This window comes from Galeopterus variegatus, unplaced genomic scaffold (assembly GCF_000696425.1).
Source record: "Galeopterus variegatus unplaced genomic scaffold, G_variegatus-3.0.2 Scaffold6805, whole genome shotgun sequence".
In the NCBI taxonomy this organism is placed as follows: domain Eukaryota; kingdom Metazoa; phylum Chordata; class Mammalia; order Dermoptera; family Cynocephalidae; genus Galeopterus; species Galeopterus variegatus.
Genome location: NW_007732916.1, coordinates 97,041 through 111,797, shown reverse-complemented (window position 1 = coordinate 111,797; position 14,757 = coordinate 97,041). Strand labels below are relative to the sequence as shown.

General features: G+C 48.1%; 1 protein-coding gene across 1 annotated transcript in view; it reads left to right on the top strand.

The window, feature by feature from the left end:
• The window catches only part of GLP1R (glucagon-like peptide 1 receptor), a gene marked incomplete at its 5' end in the record, with an annotated part of 26,389 nt that overhangs the window by 7,684 nt on the left and 3,948 nt on the right, over positions 1 to 14,757 (top strand). Inside the window, 6 exons of the mRNA XM_008591277.1 lie at positions 6,078 to 6,237; positions 11,117 to 11,177; positions 11,710 to 11,779; positions 11,900 to 11,988; positions 12,263 to 12,401; positions 13,263 to 13,304. Coding sequence (XP_008589499.1) covers positions 6,078 to 6,237; positions 11,117 to 11,177; positions 11,710 to 11,779; positions 11,900 to 11,988; positions 12,263 to 12,401; positions 13,263 to 13,304 — 561 coding nt within the window. The remainder of the gene's footprint in view (positions 1 to 6,077; positions 6,238 to 11,116; positions 11,178 to 11,709; positions 11,780 to 11,899; positions 11,989 to 12,262; positions 12,402 to 13,262; positions 13,305 to 14,757) is intronic.

Here is a 14,757-nt window from a genome sequence, read left to right as displayed (position 1 = left end):
TTCTTTTTTCTTGTCTGCTTGTATTATTCCAAAGAGCCCATCTTCAAGAACCGAGGTTCTGCCTTCAACTTCCGTTATCCTGCTGGTTAAGCTCTCCATTGTGTTTTTTATTTCGCTGAATAACTTCTTCATTTCTGCAAGTTCTGCTACGTTTTTTTTTATGACGGTGATTTCCTTGTACATTTCCTCTTTCAGGTCCTGTATGTTTTTCCTGGTTTCATCATGTTGTCTAGCTGTGTTTTCTTGTATCTCGTTCAGTCTCTTTAGGATTAACACTTGAAATTCCCTGTCATTCATTTCAAGGGCTTCTTGTTCTATAGGATCTAGAATTTGAGAATTATTGACTTTTGGTGGTGTATTTTCTTGGTTTTTTGCATTTCGGGTATCTCTTTTTGGGTGTTTGTTCATTTTGGCAGGGGTTTTCTCTCGAATCTTGGACCTCCGATTCAATAGATGGGGCTATTGAGCCTTGCAGATCGTTCCTTGAAGAATTTTTTTGACTTCCTGCTTTATTTTGGTTTGACCCATTGGCCACTCAGGAACATGTTTAATTTCATGTATTTGTATAGGTTCCAAAGTTTTGCTTGTTGTTAATTTCTAATTTTGTTCCATTGTGATCTGATTTCAATCTCTTTAAACTTCTGAGACTTACGGGCCGGCCCGGTGGCGCACTTGGTAGAGTGCGGCGCCTGGGAGCATGGCGGCGCTCCCGCTGAGGGTTCGGATCCCATATAGAGACCGGTCCACTCACTGGTTGAACGCGGTGCAGGTGTGACACTGAGGGTTGCGATCCCATTGCCGGTCACGAAAAAAGACAAAAAGGAAAAAAAAATAAAAACAACTTCTGAGACTTACTTTGTGGCCTAACACATGGTCTAGCCTGGAGAATGATTCATGTACTGATGAGAAGAATGTACATTCTGTAGTTGATGGATGAAATGTTCTGCAAATGTCTGCCAAGTCAATTTGGCCTAAAATTCTGTTTAAATCTAATTTTTTGTCTAGAGAATCTGTCCATTGCTGAGAGTGGTGTGTCAAAGTCCCTAACTATTTTTGTGTTGGGGTCTATTTCTCTCTTTAGATCCAGTAATAATTGCTTTATTTATCTGTCTGCTATGATGTTGGGTGCATATATATTTATGATTGTCATATCTTCTTGCTCAATTGATCCTTTTATCATTATATAATGTCCTTCTTTATCTCTCTTTATAGTTCTTTGTTTGAAGTCTTTTTTATCTGATATAAATATAGTAACTTCTGCTCATTTTTGGTTTCCTTTTGTGTGGAATATCTTTATCTCTTCACTATTAGTTTGTGTGTATCTTTATTGGTGAAGTGAGTTTTTTGAAGGCAGTATATAGTTGGGTTTAGTTTTTTAATCCTTCCAGCCAGTTTATATCTTCTAATTGAGGAATTTAATTCATTTACATTCAGAGTTGTTATTGAAAGGTGTTGCCTTGTTCCTGCCATTTCATTAATTTATTATGGTTGTTTTATATTTCTTTCTTTGCTTTCTTTCTTTTTTATTGTTTGTCTTTGCTGTTTGATGATTTTTTTTTTGTAGTGATAAGATACATTTTCTTTCTCTTTTGCATGTCTGTTCTACAAGTAGTTTTTAAAATTCTTTCTCATGTAGTTATGGTGATGTAGAACTCCCTTGAGGATTTGCTCAAAGGCTGGTCTTGTGGTGGTGAATTCCCCGAGCTTTTGTTTGTATGGGAAAAATACTATTTCCCCTTCATTTCTGAAGAAAAGCTTTGCTGGATATAGTATCCTTGGTTGGCAGTATTTTCTTTTAAAACTTTGAATATGTCATCACACATTCTCCTGGCCTGTAGGGTTTCTGTTGAGAAGTCTGCTGTTAGCCTGATAGGGATTTCCTTATAGGTGAGTTGATGCTTTTCTCTTGCTGTTTTTAGAATTCTTTCTTTGTCTTAGATTTTTGACAGTTTGACTACAGTGCGTCTAGTGGAGATCCTTTTGGGGTTGAATCTGTTTGGGCATCTTTGAGCTTCTTGGATCTGTGGGACCACATCTCTCCCAATACTTGGGAAGTTTTTGGCTACTATGTCATTAGTTTTTCAATGCATTTTCCTTTCTCTTCCCCTTCCAGTACACTCATAATACAGAAGTTTGCACGCTTAAGGTCATCAGAAAGATCTCATAGGCTTTCTTCATTTAAAAGAATTGTTTTTCTTTTCTTTTTTTTTTTTTGCTTGTTAAGTGCCTGGTATCACTTAACATAGTATGCTGATACAGCTCCATTAGAAAGTCAGCTTAGATTTGAGGTCTAAATAGATACCGACACATCTGGGTGGGAGGGGGGAGAGGGAGGAGGGAGGGAGGTTTTGGTGATGGGACACAATAACTAACTACATTGTATATTGACAAAATAAATTAATTAATTAATTAATTAATTAATTTTAAAAAATAAATTCCTTTTTTTTTTTTTTTTTTTGTTCCAACTGTGTTAATTCAAAAAACCTGTCTTCTAGTTCAAAAATTATTTTTTCCACTTGTTCTAGCCTGCCACTTAGGCTGAAGAACGAATTCTTCAGTTCCAGGATTTCTGCTTGATTTTGATTCTTTTTTACTGTCTCTGTCTCTTCACTGAATTTCTTGTGCATGTCCTGGATCTTTCTTTTAAACTTCATTTCTACCTATTTTTTTAATCCATTAAGTTGAGTTTCTTTGATATTATCATTGGGATTTCTCTTCAGATGACTCACCAGTTTCCTGTTGTTTGGGGTCTGGCACTGGAGAATCATAGTCTTTTCAGGATGTCATATTTCCCTGTTTTTTTCATGTTTCTCATATCTCTGCATTGAGGTCTGGGCATCTCATGGTATAGTTGCTTCTTTTAATTTTTAGCGTGGTTTTTGAGGGGAGAAACTCATATCTGTAAAAGTGTTTTATGTTGACAGTTGGGTTAGGCTACATAGGTTTCGTTCTTGGTAGGCAAAGTAGTAATGCTGGCTCACTCCTCACACCTTTTCTGCTGTTGTGGGCAGGCTACTGTGTCAAATGGGACACGGGACTCCCAGGGAAAAGGGCTCCCAAGGATAGTTTGTATATGCTCGGCGTGCTATTTGCTCGTGCTGGTGGACTTGCTGCATCAGAAGACCGCTGAGCTCCCAGAGGAGCAAGGCGTGGATGAAGACAATCAGTGCAAGGGGCTTGGTGGAGCTTCAGCTCACTGTCCACTGGAGCAGGCATGGGGCATTGAGTTGGGTGGGGTTATGAGCTCCCAGAGGAAGGAGAACATGAATCCAGATGACCAGTATGCTCCTCCTACTCTCAACTGGCATGGGCAGTTCCCCTATGTCAAGTGGGGCTCTGTGCTTCAGGAAGAAGGGTGTGTATCCAGGCAGCCAGCACACTACCCTTCACATTCTCTGCTGGTGTATGCAGAGCCACTGGGTCAGTGGAACTCTGGGCTCCCCTGGCTCCTATCTCAAAATGGAAATGTCCAGCAGCAACCTGGGACTGAGGGGTGTGAGGGTGACTCCATCTGCTCCTCTGGGAAAATACAGTCTTGTGGGCTCTTAGCCACTCTACACACTAGGCTCATTGCCCATGAAGGCCTTGTGGTCACCCTGCAGCCTTGTTTGCAGGTGTCTAAGGTGGAAGGGCTGGCAGCTGGTGCCTACCTTGTCCTTGCAGTAAAGGGTTCCTTGAGTCTCCATGCCAGTCCTGGTTGGGAGTTTCTCCTGTCCTCCTATGTTGCTGTCTCAAGTTTTCAGGTCTTGTGGGGGTTTCCTCACTGTTTAGCTGGATCCCATAGTTTTCACTAGACTTCTCTTCAGGTGACTATTTGTTGCTTTTGCCTCTAGTCAGCCACGTTGCTGAGAAAAAAAACGTGGGGGATTAAATTACAACATGAATTTTGGAGGGACAAAACATTCAAACTATAGCAATATTATTCTGCAGGTTGTTTGTGTGTGTGTGTGTGTGTGTGTGTGTTTGTGAGTTTCATTCACTTCACTTTGATAAAGGTAGTTCTATTTCATGAATTTTAACTGTCATTCCATATTTTATTGTATGATATAGCACAGTTTATTTGTTATCCTTTTAGCTGACATTTGAGGTGTTTCTTTTTTTGTTTCTGAATTCCAAACCTTGCTACAATGAGCATTCTTATCTGTGACCCCTTGTGCGTTTCTCTAGGGCATATACCTAGGAGCAGAATTGCCCAGTTGAATAACACCTGCTTTTGCAAATTTACTAGATGTTGTTAAGTTGCTCTCCATAATGGTCATAACAATTTACTCTCCTCCCAGCAATGAAAGAGAATTCCCTCTGTTTAATATTCTCACCAATGTTTAGTATTTTCAGGTTTAATTGCTGCTAATTTCTGAAGAGAGTGAAATTTCATTATGGTTTTAATTTGCACATCCCTGATTCCTAGAGAGATCAAGCATTTTTTCACGATTTGTTCTGTGAATTGCTTGTTCATATTCTTTGCTTACTTTTTTATTGGCTTATTTGGCTTTTTCTTTTTTATTTGAAGCATTCATTATATACTCTGAATTCTAATCTAGGATATATCCTCTCTTATTCTGTAGCTTATTTTTTCACTGACTTTATGGTACTTTTTATGCACAAAAGTTCTTAACTTTCATGGAATTAAATTGATCAGTTTTATATTAATAAATAAAATTCATCAATTTTATATGGATAAATAAGATTTATCAATAAATGTTACCAATTCATAAAAATTAATTTTATTAATTGATTAAAAAATATTAATTTTTTCCAAAGAACAAATTTCTTCCTGGTCTTCTTTAAGAAAATTTTCCTTGTCTTAGGGTCATAAAGATGGTCAACTATATTTTCTTCTAAAAGTTTCAGAATTTTGCTTTTCCCATATGGTTCTTTGATCTACCTGGAATTTATTTTTGTGTATAGTAAAAATAGGGGATTTAATTTTATTTTTTCATATATACATATAGTTAATTGCTTCAGTACCGTTTATTGATAGGCCATTTTTCCCCCTTGGTTTGCAACATCTATTCTACCATGCAGCAAAGCTCCCTATATGCATGGATTGTCTTTTGTCATCTATATTCTTTTCTGTTGGTCTATTTATCTCTCCCTATCCCAATACCATGGTGCCTTAACTACTACACATTTATTAGAAATCTAAGTTCTCATATAGTAAAGGAACCTACTTTGTGTTTCTTTAGGAGTGTCTGGACTGTTCTTGACCCTCAGCTCTTTTTTGTTTTTAAAGTTCTATGAAAAATAAAGTTCTGTTGGAATTTTTATTATAGTTGCATTGAATTTATTATAGATGCATTGCATCACTTAATGTGGGGAGAAGTGACTCCTTCAAGACAGTGAGTCTTTCTCCCCAAAAATGTGGTATATCTGTGTATTTTCCATTAACTTGTCTTCTCTAATAATATTAAGCAAGTTTTATAATATTCTCCACAGAGATCTTGCCCATCTTCTGTTAGACTTATTTCTAAGTAGTCAACTAAAAATATTGTAAACGAATTATTTCTAAAATTTACTTTTTGTTGTTTATTGCTGGTGTATATAAACATACATATCAGCAAACTTGCTGAACTCTCTTATTAGTTCTAATAATTTGTAGATTCTATTGGATATTTTATGACAATAATCTATCATCTACACATAATGACCATTTTGTTTCTTTCCAATTCTTTTACAATATTTTCCTTGCCTTATTATAGTGGCTAGAATCTGTAGTACAGTGTTGAATAGAAGTGATTATACCAGACCTCCTTATTTTGTTCCTGATTTTAGAGGAAATGCTTCCAAGTTTCTCAGTTAAGAATGATGTTTGCTCCCGGTTGGGAAGATAGCCTTTAACAGGTTAAGAAATGCCCTCTTATTTCCAGTTTGCTAAGCATTTTTACGTGAAAGAAAATTGAAATTGTATCCAATACTTTCCTAATTCCTGCCATGTGCCTAGCCCTGGTCTGCCTCTGTGAGGCAGGCCAGAGGCATTTAAGACATGGGTCCCGTCATGAAGAAGAAAAGCAAAGTCCCCACTGGGGAACTGATCCTCACACATGGTTGTCCCCACTGGACTCTTCTTCTGCCCCCAGGACTCTCTGGGCTGCCGCCTGGTGTTCCTGCTCATGCAGTACTGCGTGGCGGCCAATTACTACTGGCTGCTGGTGGAGGGCGTGTACCTGTACACGCTGCTGGCCTTCTCAGTCTTCTCCGAGCAGCGCGTCTTCAGGCTCTATCTGACAATAGGCTGGGGTAAGGCCCACCATCCTTCAGCTCATGACTCCCGTCCACCACCCCCTGAACCTGTGACATGGGGGTGGGAGACTCTGATTCTCTTCCAGTGTGGAAGACTCAGAACACACTGCTGGGCCAAGGGACAGGGCCCTCTGCAGAACCCATCCTGGGCACAGGACCTCCTTCCCATGGGCTGGTTAGGCACTGCAGGGAGGTATGGTTACAGCCCCCCAACCTTTGCATAACTCTCCTCCCTTAATGGAAGCCTCCACCCCCATTTGGCCAAATACCACCTCCTACCACTCTCTTGCACACCATTGGAGGTCGTGGCACTATCCTCCATTACCCTCCTCCTAAGACCATCTGGGGATAGAGTCCTACACCCAGACCTGGCAGCCCAAAGCCCTGAGGGAGATGGTGAGTCCTGGGCCTCAAGGTGGGGAGGGGGAAAGAGGGTGGGGCTGAGAAGTGGGGTGGGGGCTCTTGCTCTGTCACATGATGATGAAGAGGAGGTCTCAGAGGAGAGCCAAGTAGGGTGGGTGGGGTGACCAGAGGACAGTCAAGGAAAGGGGTGGACTGCGAATGTGCCTGGAGCCCAGCTGGAAATGTTCTAGCCAAAAAACTTTGCCAAGAACCATCATGCCTTTTTTTTTGCTAGAACATTTCTGGTTGTGCTTCTGCCTCTCGCCATGTGGGATTCTGATGAGGGGCACGGTTGGGGTAAGGCAGGGGGCTGAGATCCCTGTACTACCAGGAAAAGAGGTGCTGCAGCGCTTCCTGGAGGGCCCACGGGCAACCAGCTGGGACAGAGCAGAGCGTAGGCCTTGTCCACTGGCTCCCCCTACTCCATCTGCCACTGAATCCGCGGGTTTCCCTGCCCCACACCCGCTCCCCGGCCCTCCTTCCCGGCTTGCCACTCATTCATTCACTTCCCATGGTCCCTCATTCATGTGCCTCAGGCTGCTCTGACCACTGCTGCGCCCTGACCTCCGGGGACTTCCCGGCTCAGTCGCAGCCAGCCTCCTCCCTCAGCGTCTGCCTCTGAGACTTTGCAAGGCTGTTCTCGGTCCAGGAATTTTCTCTGAGCATCTTCCCCACACCAGGCTGCCAACACCAGCCTCTTGAGGAAGCTGCCTCAGGCTGCCAGGCCTTCACGGTTCTGTGCTCTCTCTGGCCCTCCCAGCCTCCCTGTCCCCTGTCCTCGTACTTCATTCATTTTTGCTGGTGTTCCTCAGCTACTTTGTTATGCTCAGCCCAGCCCCATGGTAGAAGAGTAGCTCTAAATAGGTTTTAATGTGATCCATGTCTTGAGGGCACAAAGATCCAGAGAGAGGCAGGGCCTTGAAGGCAGAGCAGGCTGTGGAACCCAGGCCTCCCGACTGCTAGTCCCCAGGCCCCACTGCACGGCACACACAGTTCTGTGACTGTGGCCCGTGCTGCATCTCTTCAGTCCCCTGCAGCCCACCGAGCAGGCTCAGGCCTCTGCACAGTGGCAGGTGGGCCCTGGCTTCTCACAAAAATTTCTGCTCCTTCCCATTCTCCCTCCCACACCAGGACCCAGCCCCACCCTGCTCGGCCCTTCCTCCCCTCCCCTCCCAGGTGTCTTCATCCTGCTCCCCAGTCACAGAAGCAGTGGGCAGCCGGCGAGCCCTGCAGCTCACTAGGGGTGGGGGAGGAGGCAGGCCATGGAGGGGAGCTCAGGCAGGAGCTCAGGCAGGGCTGTCCTCAGGGTGGGGGATGGCATCTGCCCATTCTGGGAAATAGCATCAGCTCTGTTAGTGCCTGTCACCATGACAACCTGAGGGCAGGAACAATCAAAGGGACAGTGTGATATGTGCAGAGGAGCAGGGTAGTTGGTGAGGGGGTGGTTGGTTGGGGTTTGGTTGGGACACAGGATGCCCTGGAAATCTCTGAGTGGCAAATGGGAGATGAGATGCCAGTTCTTTTCCTACCACCCTATGCCTTAGCTCAGGGCTCAGGGCCTGTGGGGGCACAAAGGCAGGACTTGGGGAACACTTGTCCCAATCAAAACATCTCAAAACATCCTTTTCTTGAGGAATTGGGGTGGAGAGAGACAGAGGGACAAAGACAGAGGTACAGAGCGTCACAGAGACCTGAGAGCTCTGTTGTGATGCCAGGAGGCCTGGCCCAAGCTGAGATGCTTGGGAAACAACTTTGAGCTTCATGTACAAACAGAAGAACTAAAATTAGGCTTCTACACAGCTGAGGGGAGCCCCCCAAAGGCATGTCAGCTTCTGTGGCAGTCCATGGGCAGTTGGGTGCTTCCAGAATCTTACCACAAGGAGGCTGCACAGGAGGGAAGGCAGGTGATGGACGAGGGAGTCATTATTTCCTGGAGCCACTTCTGTGTGTCTTAATTTGAGCTTTTCCCCTTCCAGCCTGTCTTGGTTTTCTAAATGGGAGAAAGATGAAGCCAGCAGGGAGTGTGTAGTGTTTGCATGTGGCAGGGCTGTGCCTGTGTTTTTTAAAAAGACCTCGTTAAGGAGATGCTGATGGGTGAGTGACGCTTGCCAGGTCTGGCTGATAACATGAGTGAGCTCCGCAGGCCTGGAGCGGGGTCTCAGAGAGAAAGGACAGCGGTAGCTGGGGATGCCCAGAAGGAGGTTTCCATGTGTGTGTAGCTCAGGGAGGTGGCATGTTTTTGCCTAGGGAGCTTCCCCTCCTCACTGATGTATCAACTCACTCATCATTCATTCGTTCATCCCGTTCTCACGGAGCATCTTCCATGTGGCAGGGCCTGTGCTACGTGCTGGGGCCTCTGGAGGCCATCCCGATCCCTGTCCAGTCTCATGAAGGCCTGTTATGAAAGCGTCGTGGATGCTGAGAGGTCTGGTTGGTGTAAAATCCTTGGGCAAGCAGAGAGGAATCTGACGGAGAATGCTGGTCAGCTGTGAGCGTCTTCGCTTCCTCCATCCCTCTCTGCATCATCAAGCACAGTAGATCCAGGCACATGAGTGACTCAGTAGCTGCTCTTGAGTGGACAGTGATGTGTTGAGGATATCAGTGATGAGGACAGGAAGGGCTGTGACGTGGTTCTGCCCTGGAAATGTGCTCCTGGGGTAGCACCCCCCAAAGCCACCCACGCACATGCATAAACCCCCACCACACACACACACTTACTTTGATGCGCACACCCTTACCTATCTTATACACCCACATCTCCAACCCCGAGAGAGGCACCAATAGAAACAGGCGTGGAGAGAGTCGGTGCAGGAAGCCATTGAGGGTGGTTGGAGTGGGCGTGGGATTGTGCATCTGGATTCTAGTCCCACCTGTGCCCGTCTGAGCTCTTGATCCATCTCCTTATCTGTCATGTGAGGGTGGACAATCCAATTTTAAATCAACCAACACAGTTGAGCTCTCAGGGTAAGCTGGGTGCTGAGGCTTGAGGGTGAGTGGAGCCTGGGCTCTACCCACAAGGAACTAGAAACCAGCAGTGTTAGTTAACTTGCTGCATGACAAATGACCCCAAAACTTAGCTGTTTAAAACAACAAACACTTACGTGGGTTTGACTTAGCTGAGTACCTCTGGCTCAGGGTCTCTAACAGAGATGCCGTCAAGCTGTTGGCCAGAGTGCTCTCAGCTCAGGCTCCACTGGAGGTGGAGGATCTACTTCCTGCTCACTCACGAGGCTCTTGGCTGGTGGCTTCTGTTCCTTTCTGCAGGGGCCCTTCTATAGGCTCTCTGAGTACCCTCACGACATGACAACTGGTTTCCCCAGAGCAAGAGATCAGAGAGAGAGAGAGAGCCACACTGTGTTTTATAACCAAATCTCAGAAGTGATATGCCATCCCTTCGGCCGTATGTTATGGGTCACACAGACCAATCCTGCTGTAATGGATTACACAGGGTGTGAGTACCAGGAGGTGGGGATCACTGGGCACCGCCTTAGAGGCTGACTACCACACCAGTCAAGTCTCGGCCACTTGGAAAGTATTGTTGTTGTAGTTGTTGCTGCTGTAGGCTGCTGTGGACAGTTAGTTGGCCTGTCAGAGAGGGTAGGGCTCCTGACTCTATTGCACACTTCTGCGCAGGCCACTCACAGGCTCATGGGTTTGGGAACAGGTGACTGATGGGGCTTCCAGTGCCTGGGGAATTGACTGCGATCAGCCTGTGGGCTGAAGCCAGGGGCAAGGNATGCCATCCCTTCGGCCGTATGTTATGGGTCACACAGACCAATCCTGCTGTAATGGATTACACAGGGTGTGAGTACCAGGAGGTGGGGATCACTGGGCACCGCCTTAGAGGCTGACTACCACACCAGTCAAGTCTCGGCCACTTGGAAAGTATTGTTGTTGTAGTTGTTGCTGCTGTAGGCTGCTGTGGACAGTTAGTTGGCCTGTCAGAGAGGGTAGGGCTCCTGACTCTATTGCACACTTCTGCGCAGGCCACTCACAGGCTCATGGGTTTGGGAACAGGTGACTGATGGGGCTTCCAGTGCCTGGGGAATTGACTGAGATCAGCCTGTGGGCTGAAGCAAGGGGGAAGGGCATCAGAGAGTTCTCCTGTTCCCCACCACATCTGGCATGTCCTCCCCACTGCATGGCCCTGTTCCTCTGCTACTTGGGTGGCTGTGTCCTGGTGTCTCAGATGGGACCCTGGTGGCAAGTCTTGGCAGTGCGCCTGGCACAAGGGAGGGGGTTGACTGGTGGGGACCCCTCTCTAAGGAAGAGTCCAGGAGTCAGTGTGGGGTTCCTGCTGCCTCCATTCTCCCACGCACCCAGACCAACCTAGAAAATGTGGTTTGGGGCCAGGCAAGGAGAGGGGCTGGAGGTGTGAGGGGCCTGGAGTGTGGAGAGGCCTCTGGGAGTGCACGGCAGTGGCTCCGGCCTGCCAGCCCCTCTCCCCTCTCTGTCTTTCCCTCTCTCCTCTCAGGTGTTCCCCTGCTGTTTGTTATCCCTTGGGGCGTTGTCAAGTACCTCTATGAGGATGAGGGGTGAGTGTCCTGCTCCAAGGGGTGGGTGTGCCAAGGTCCCCGTCCTCAAAGTCCATGGGATTCCTTGGTTCTTGGGGCACATGGCTCCCACCTGGTGGGAGGAGAAATGAGGGACCAGGAGCTTAACGTATGAATTTAGCTCTCTAATCCCCCTCCCTGCCCCAGGACTGTAAGATGGCAGATGGTGCTGGGTCTATGCATATGTGGTGCCCTCCTGTAGGATTTTCTGTAACATCTGTGAGTGAAGTGTTTCTGTTATTTCATGTATGATGCTGGGTACACACATGACTGTGTTCGTAGGTCCATGATGCTTGTTTGGGAGGCCGTGTGTCTCTCTCTGTGTGACTATGTGTTGGGGACTGTGTGTTGTGTGTGTTGTGTGCGGATCTGTGAGATTGAAGGTTGGGTAGTTCCCGGTGGCTGTTTGAGTGACTCTGCATGGCCATGTGTATTTGTGGGCCCTGCCCTACCTGTGAGCTGGCGTCTCTGTGAGCCCAACTGCATGCACGTGTGCATCTCTCTCCCTCCCCAGCTGCTGGACCAGGAACTCAAACATGAATTACTGGCTCATTATCCGGCTGCCCATTCTTTTTGCCATTGGGGTGAGTGATGGTGTGGTGTTGGGAATGGGAGCTATGGCAGGCCTGGGCTTGTGCCAGGGGAAGGACTGGGTGGGGGGGGGAGCGAGAGAGTCCCCTACCACCTGCCCATCTGCTCTGCAGGTGAACTTTCTCATCTTTGTCCGGGTCATCTGCATCGTGGTGTCCAAACTGAAGGCCAATCTCATGTGCAAAACAGACATCAAATGCAGGTGATGTAACCTGCTTAGCTTGGAGTCTCCCACTCAGGCCTGACCTGGGACCCCAAAGCCTTGCCCTCACTCCATCCTTGGGCTGCCTGTAGGCTTCTAGGGGGTCTTGACCTATATTCCTTCCCTCTATGCAGCCTGTCTCAGGTTTTGGGGTGGGAGGGCATCCATGACCCAGATGCCAGGTCCTGGTGGGAAGGGTGGAGGGTGCCGAAAGGGTAGAAGCGTTTGTGGGGGAGGCCCAGAATGACTCCAGCGGCCTTCACCCTGCCCCCAGACTTGCCAAGTCCACGCTGACGCTCATCCCCCTGCTGGGGACCCACGAGGTCATCTTTGCCTTCGTGATGGACGAGCATGCCCGGGGGACCCTGCGCTTCATCAAGCTGTTCACAGAGCTCTCCTTCACCTCCTTCCAGGTGACCGCACAGCGACGGGCACTTGCTCATGAAGTCCCAGAGTGGGGGGTGAGCAGACAGCAGCCTGCATCATGCAGATGGGAAAGATGGACAGGCTGAGGCTTGGGGGAGTGACCCCTGCCCAAGGTCACATGGTTGGAGCCGAGCCAGAACTAGTATCCTCAGGTGTCCCGACACCCAGGCCAGTCTTCTCTGTAAGCACATGGGACAAGAAGATTCCTGGATGTAACCCTGGAATCCTGGTATTGCAGCTACCATCTTCTGGGAGGCAGGCACCGTGCCAGGTGCTTTATGCACCCAGGAGATGTACAGGATTACCCCCATTTTACAGAGGCGGATACTGAGGCTCAGAGATGTTAAAGCAAGATTTACAGGGTCACATAGTTCCAAAGCAAAGAATTGATCCTCTCCTCTAGCATTAGATGATGCCACGGGTGTAAAGATAAGAAACTGGTCTCAGCCCCTAGAGAATATTATAGGATGCCTATAAGCACATGGGCCCATGTGTGTGCATTTACATACCTGTGCACACACACACACACACACACAAATAGAACACAGTGCTGGAGCATTGGGTCTCCCGAGTGGACACACGGGGCTGGGGTGGGGAAAATCTCCGTGATCAGAGGTGGGTGCTTCTCCGGATCAGGCCTCCTCATGAAGAGGGCGGTTGTGGAACTTTTGCAGTATCTGAGCAAGGGGCCTTCTTCTTCCTCCAGAAAGGAGATGAGAAGGAACCCACTGCCCCACCCCTGGGTCTGCCCAATTTGAGGAAGGGGATGTTGGGGCGCTTCTGACCAGGGGCTGCCTGCAGGGCGCCTCCCCCTGCTTCCTGTGCGCTGACATGACTCTCGTTTGCAGGGGCTGATGGTGGCTGTCTTATACTGCTTTGTCAACAATGAGGTAAGGTCTGATGAGGGCCGGTGGGGACATGGTCGGCTGCTAGCATTGGCCGGTCTGGAGCTGTGCACTGGGAACTCCCACCAGTGTTTTCGGCTGGAACCCCTAGTCATCCCACTGAAGCCCCACGGTCCAGGAGGCATCTTGTCCATAGGTTCTGTTTTCTGTGCTTGGGTCTCTCTCTCTCTCACACACACACACGTGTGTGCAGGCATAGCCTAACGGTATGTGAGCTTGGGGAAGACCCAGCTTCATGTTAGAGGGTCCTGAGTGAATTACTGGTGTGGTGGTGACTGTTACAAAGTAACTCAACACACACTTGTCCAGGCCACATTCTTGGGCCTTTAATAATCACTTTCTTATTTAGTTGTCAACCCCCTGCCCCAAATAACTCTGCTAAAATTCAGATTTCAATATTCCAGTTTTTCACACACGAGAACACTGAAGATCAGCGAGAGTCAGAAACCTGCCCCAGGTTTGCCCTGGAAGTTGTGGCAGAGACAGGATTCACATGAATTCTGACTTAAAGAAGAAAGCCCCCTGTTCTGTGTGCACAGACACGAGCCATGGGAAAGGGGATGAATCCCTCCAGCGGTGCCCTGATTGCTGGGCTGCGAGGAGGGGTTCTTGATGACCCCGTAGCTTCTTCTGCAGACTCCTGCAGGACTGCAGGCCTTCCTCTGCTCCCTGAGATGTCAGCCCTGGTAGCAGGGGGTGTCTGTGTCTGTGGCACCTGGACAAGGTCTGTTACCCCCAGGAACCCCACTTTGTGCTGGAAAAGAGCAGGAGCACCCCCAAACCATCAAACTGGATATCACAAATGCCTCAGTCCCCCCTCCCCATTCCTTGCAGAGGGGAAAATGAATGATAGTCTTAGGGGCAGCACCAGGACCACCTGGAGAAGTGTCTACAAGAGGATTAGCCCCTAGCAGGGAGAGAGTCAGCAACCCACAGCCCCACAGTCTGGGGTGGGGGGAAATGGGGACTTTGTCAACTCCATCTAGGCCCCGGTGAGGGTTTGCATCAGTGGGGCTGGGGCTCAGGTAACCCAGGAACACTGTTCTTTGAAGACCTGGGCTCTTTTTGTGGCTGAGCCTGGAATCCTACAGCTCAGACGTGTTAGGGTCAGTGCATTAATACACCCTTGTCTTTAGCTGTGGGTGTGGGGAATGCAGGGGAAGAGTGGGTGGGGACCTCAGTATTTCAGGGAGCTGAGTCTTCATAAAGAACCTCTTAAAAACTGCAACAAGGGCCGGCCCAGTGGCGCACTGGAGAGTGCGCCGCTTGGGAGTGCGGCGGCGCTCCCGCCGAGGGTTCGGATCCCATGTGGAGACCGGTTCCCGCTCACTGGCTGAGCGCGGTGCGGGCGCAACACCGAGGGTTGCGATCCCATTGCCAGTCCCCGGTACGGGCGCGACACCAAGGGTTGCGATCCCGTTACCGGTCAGTAAAAAAA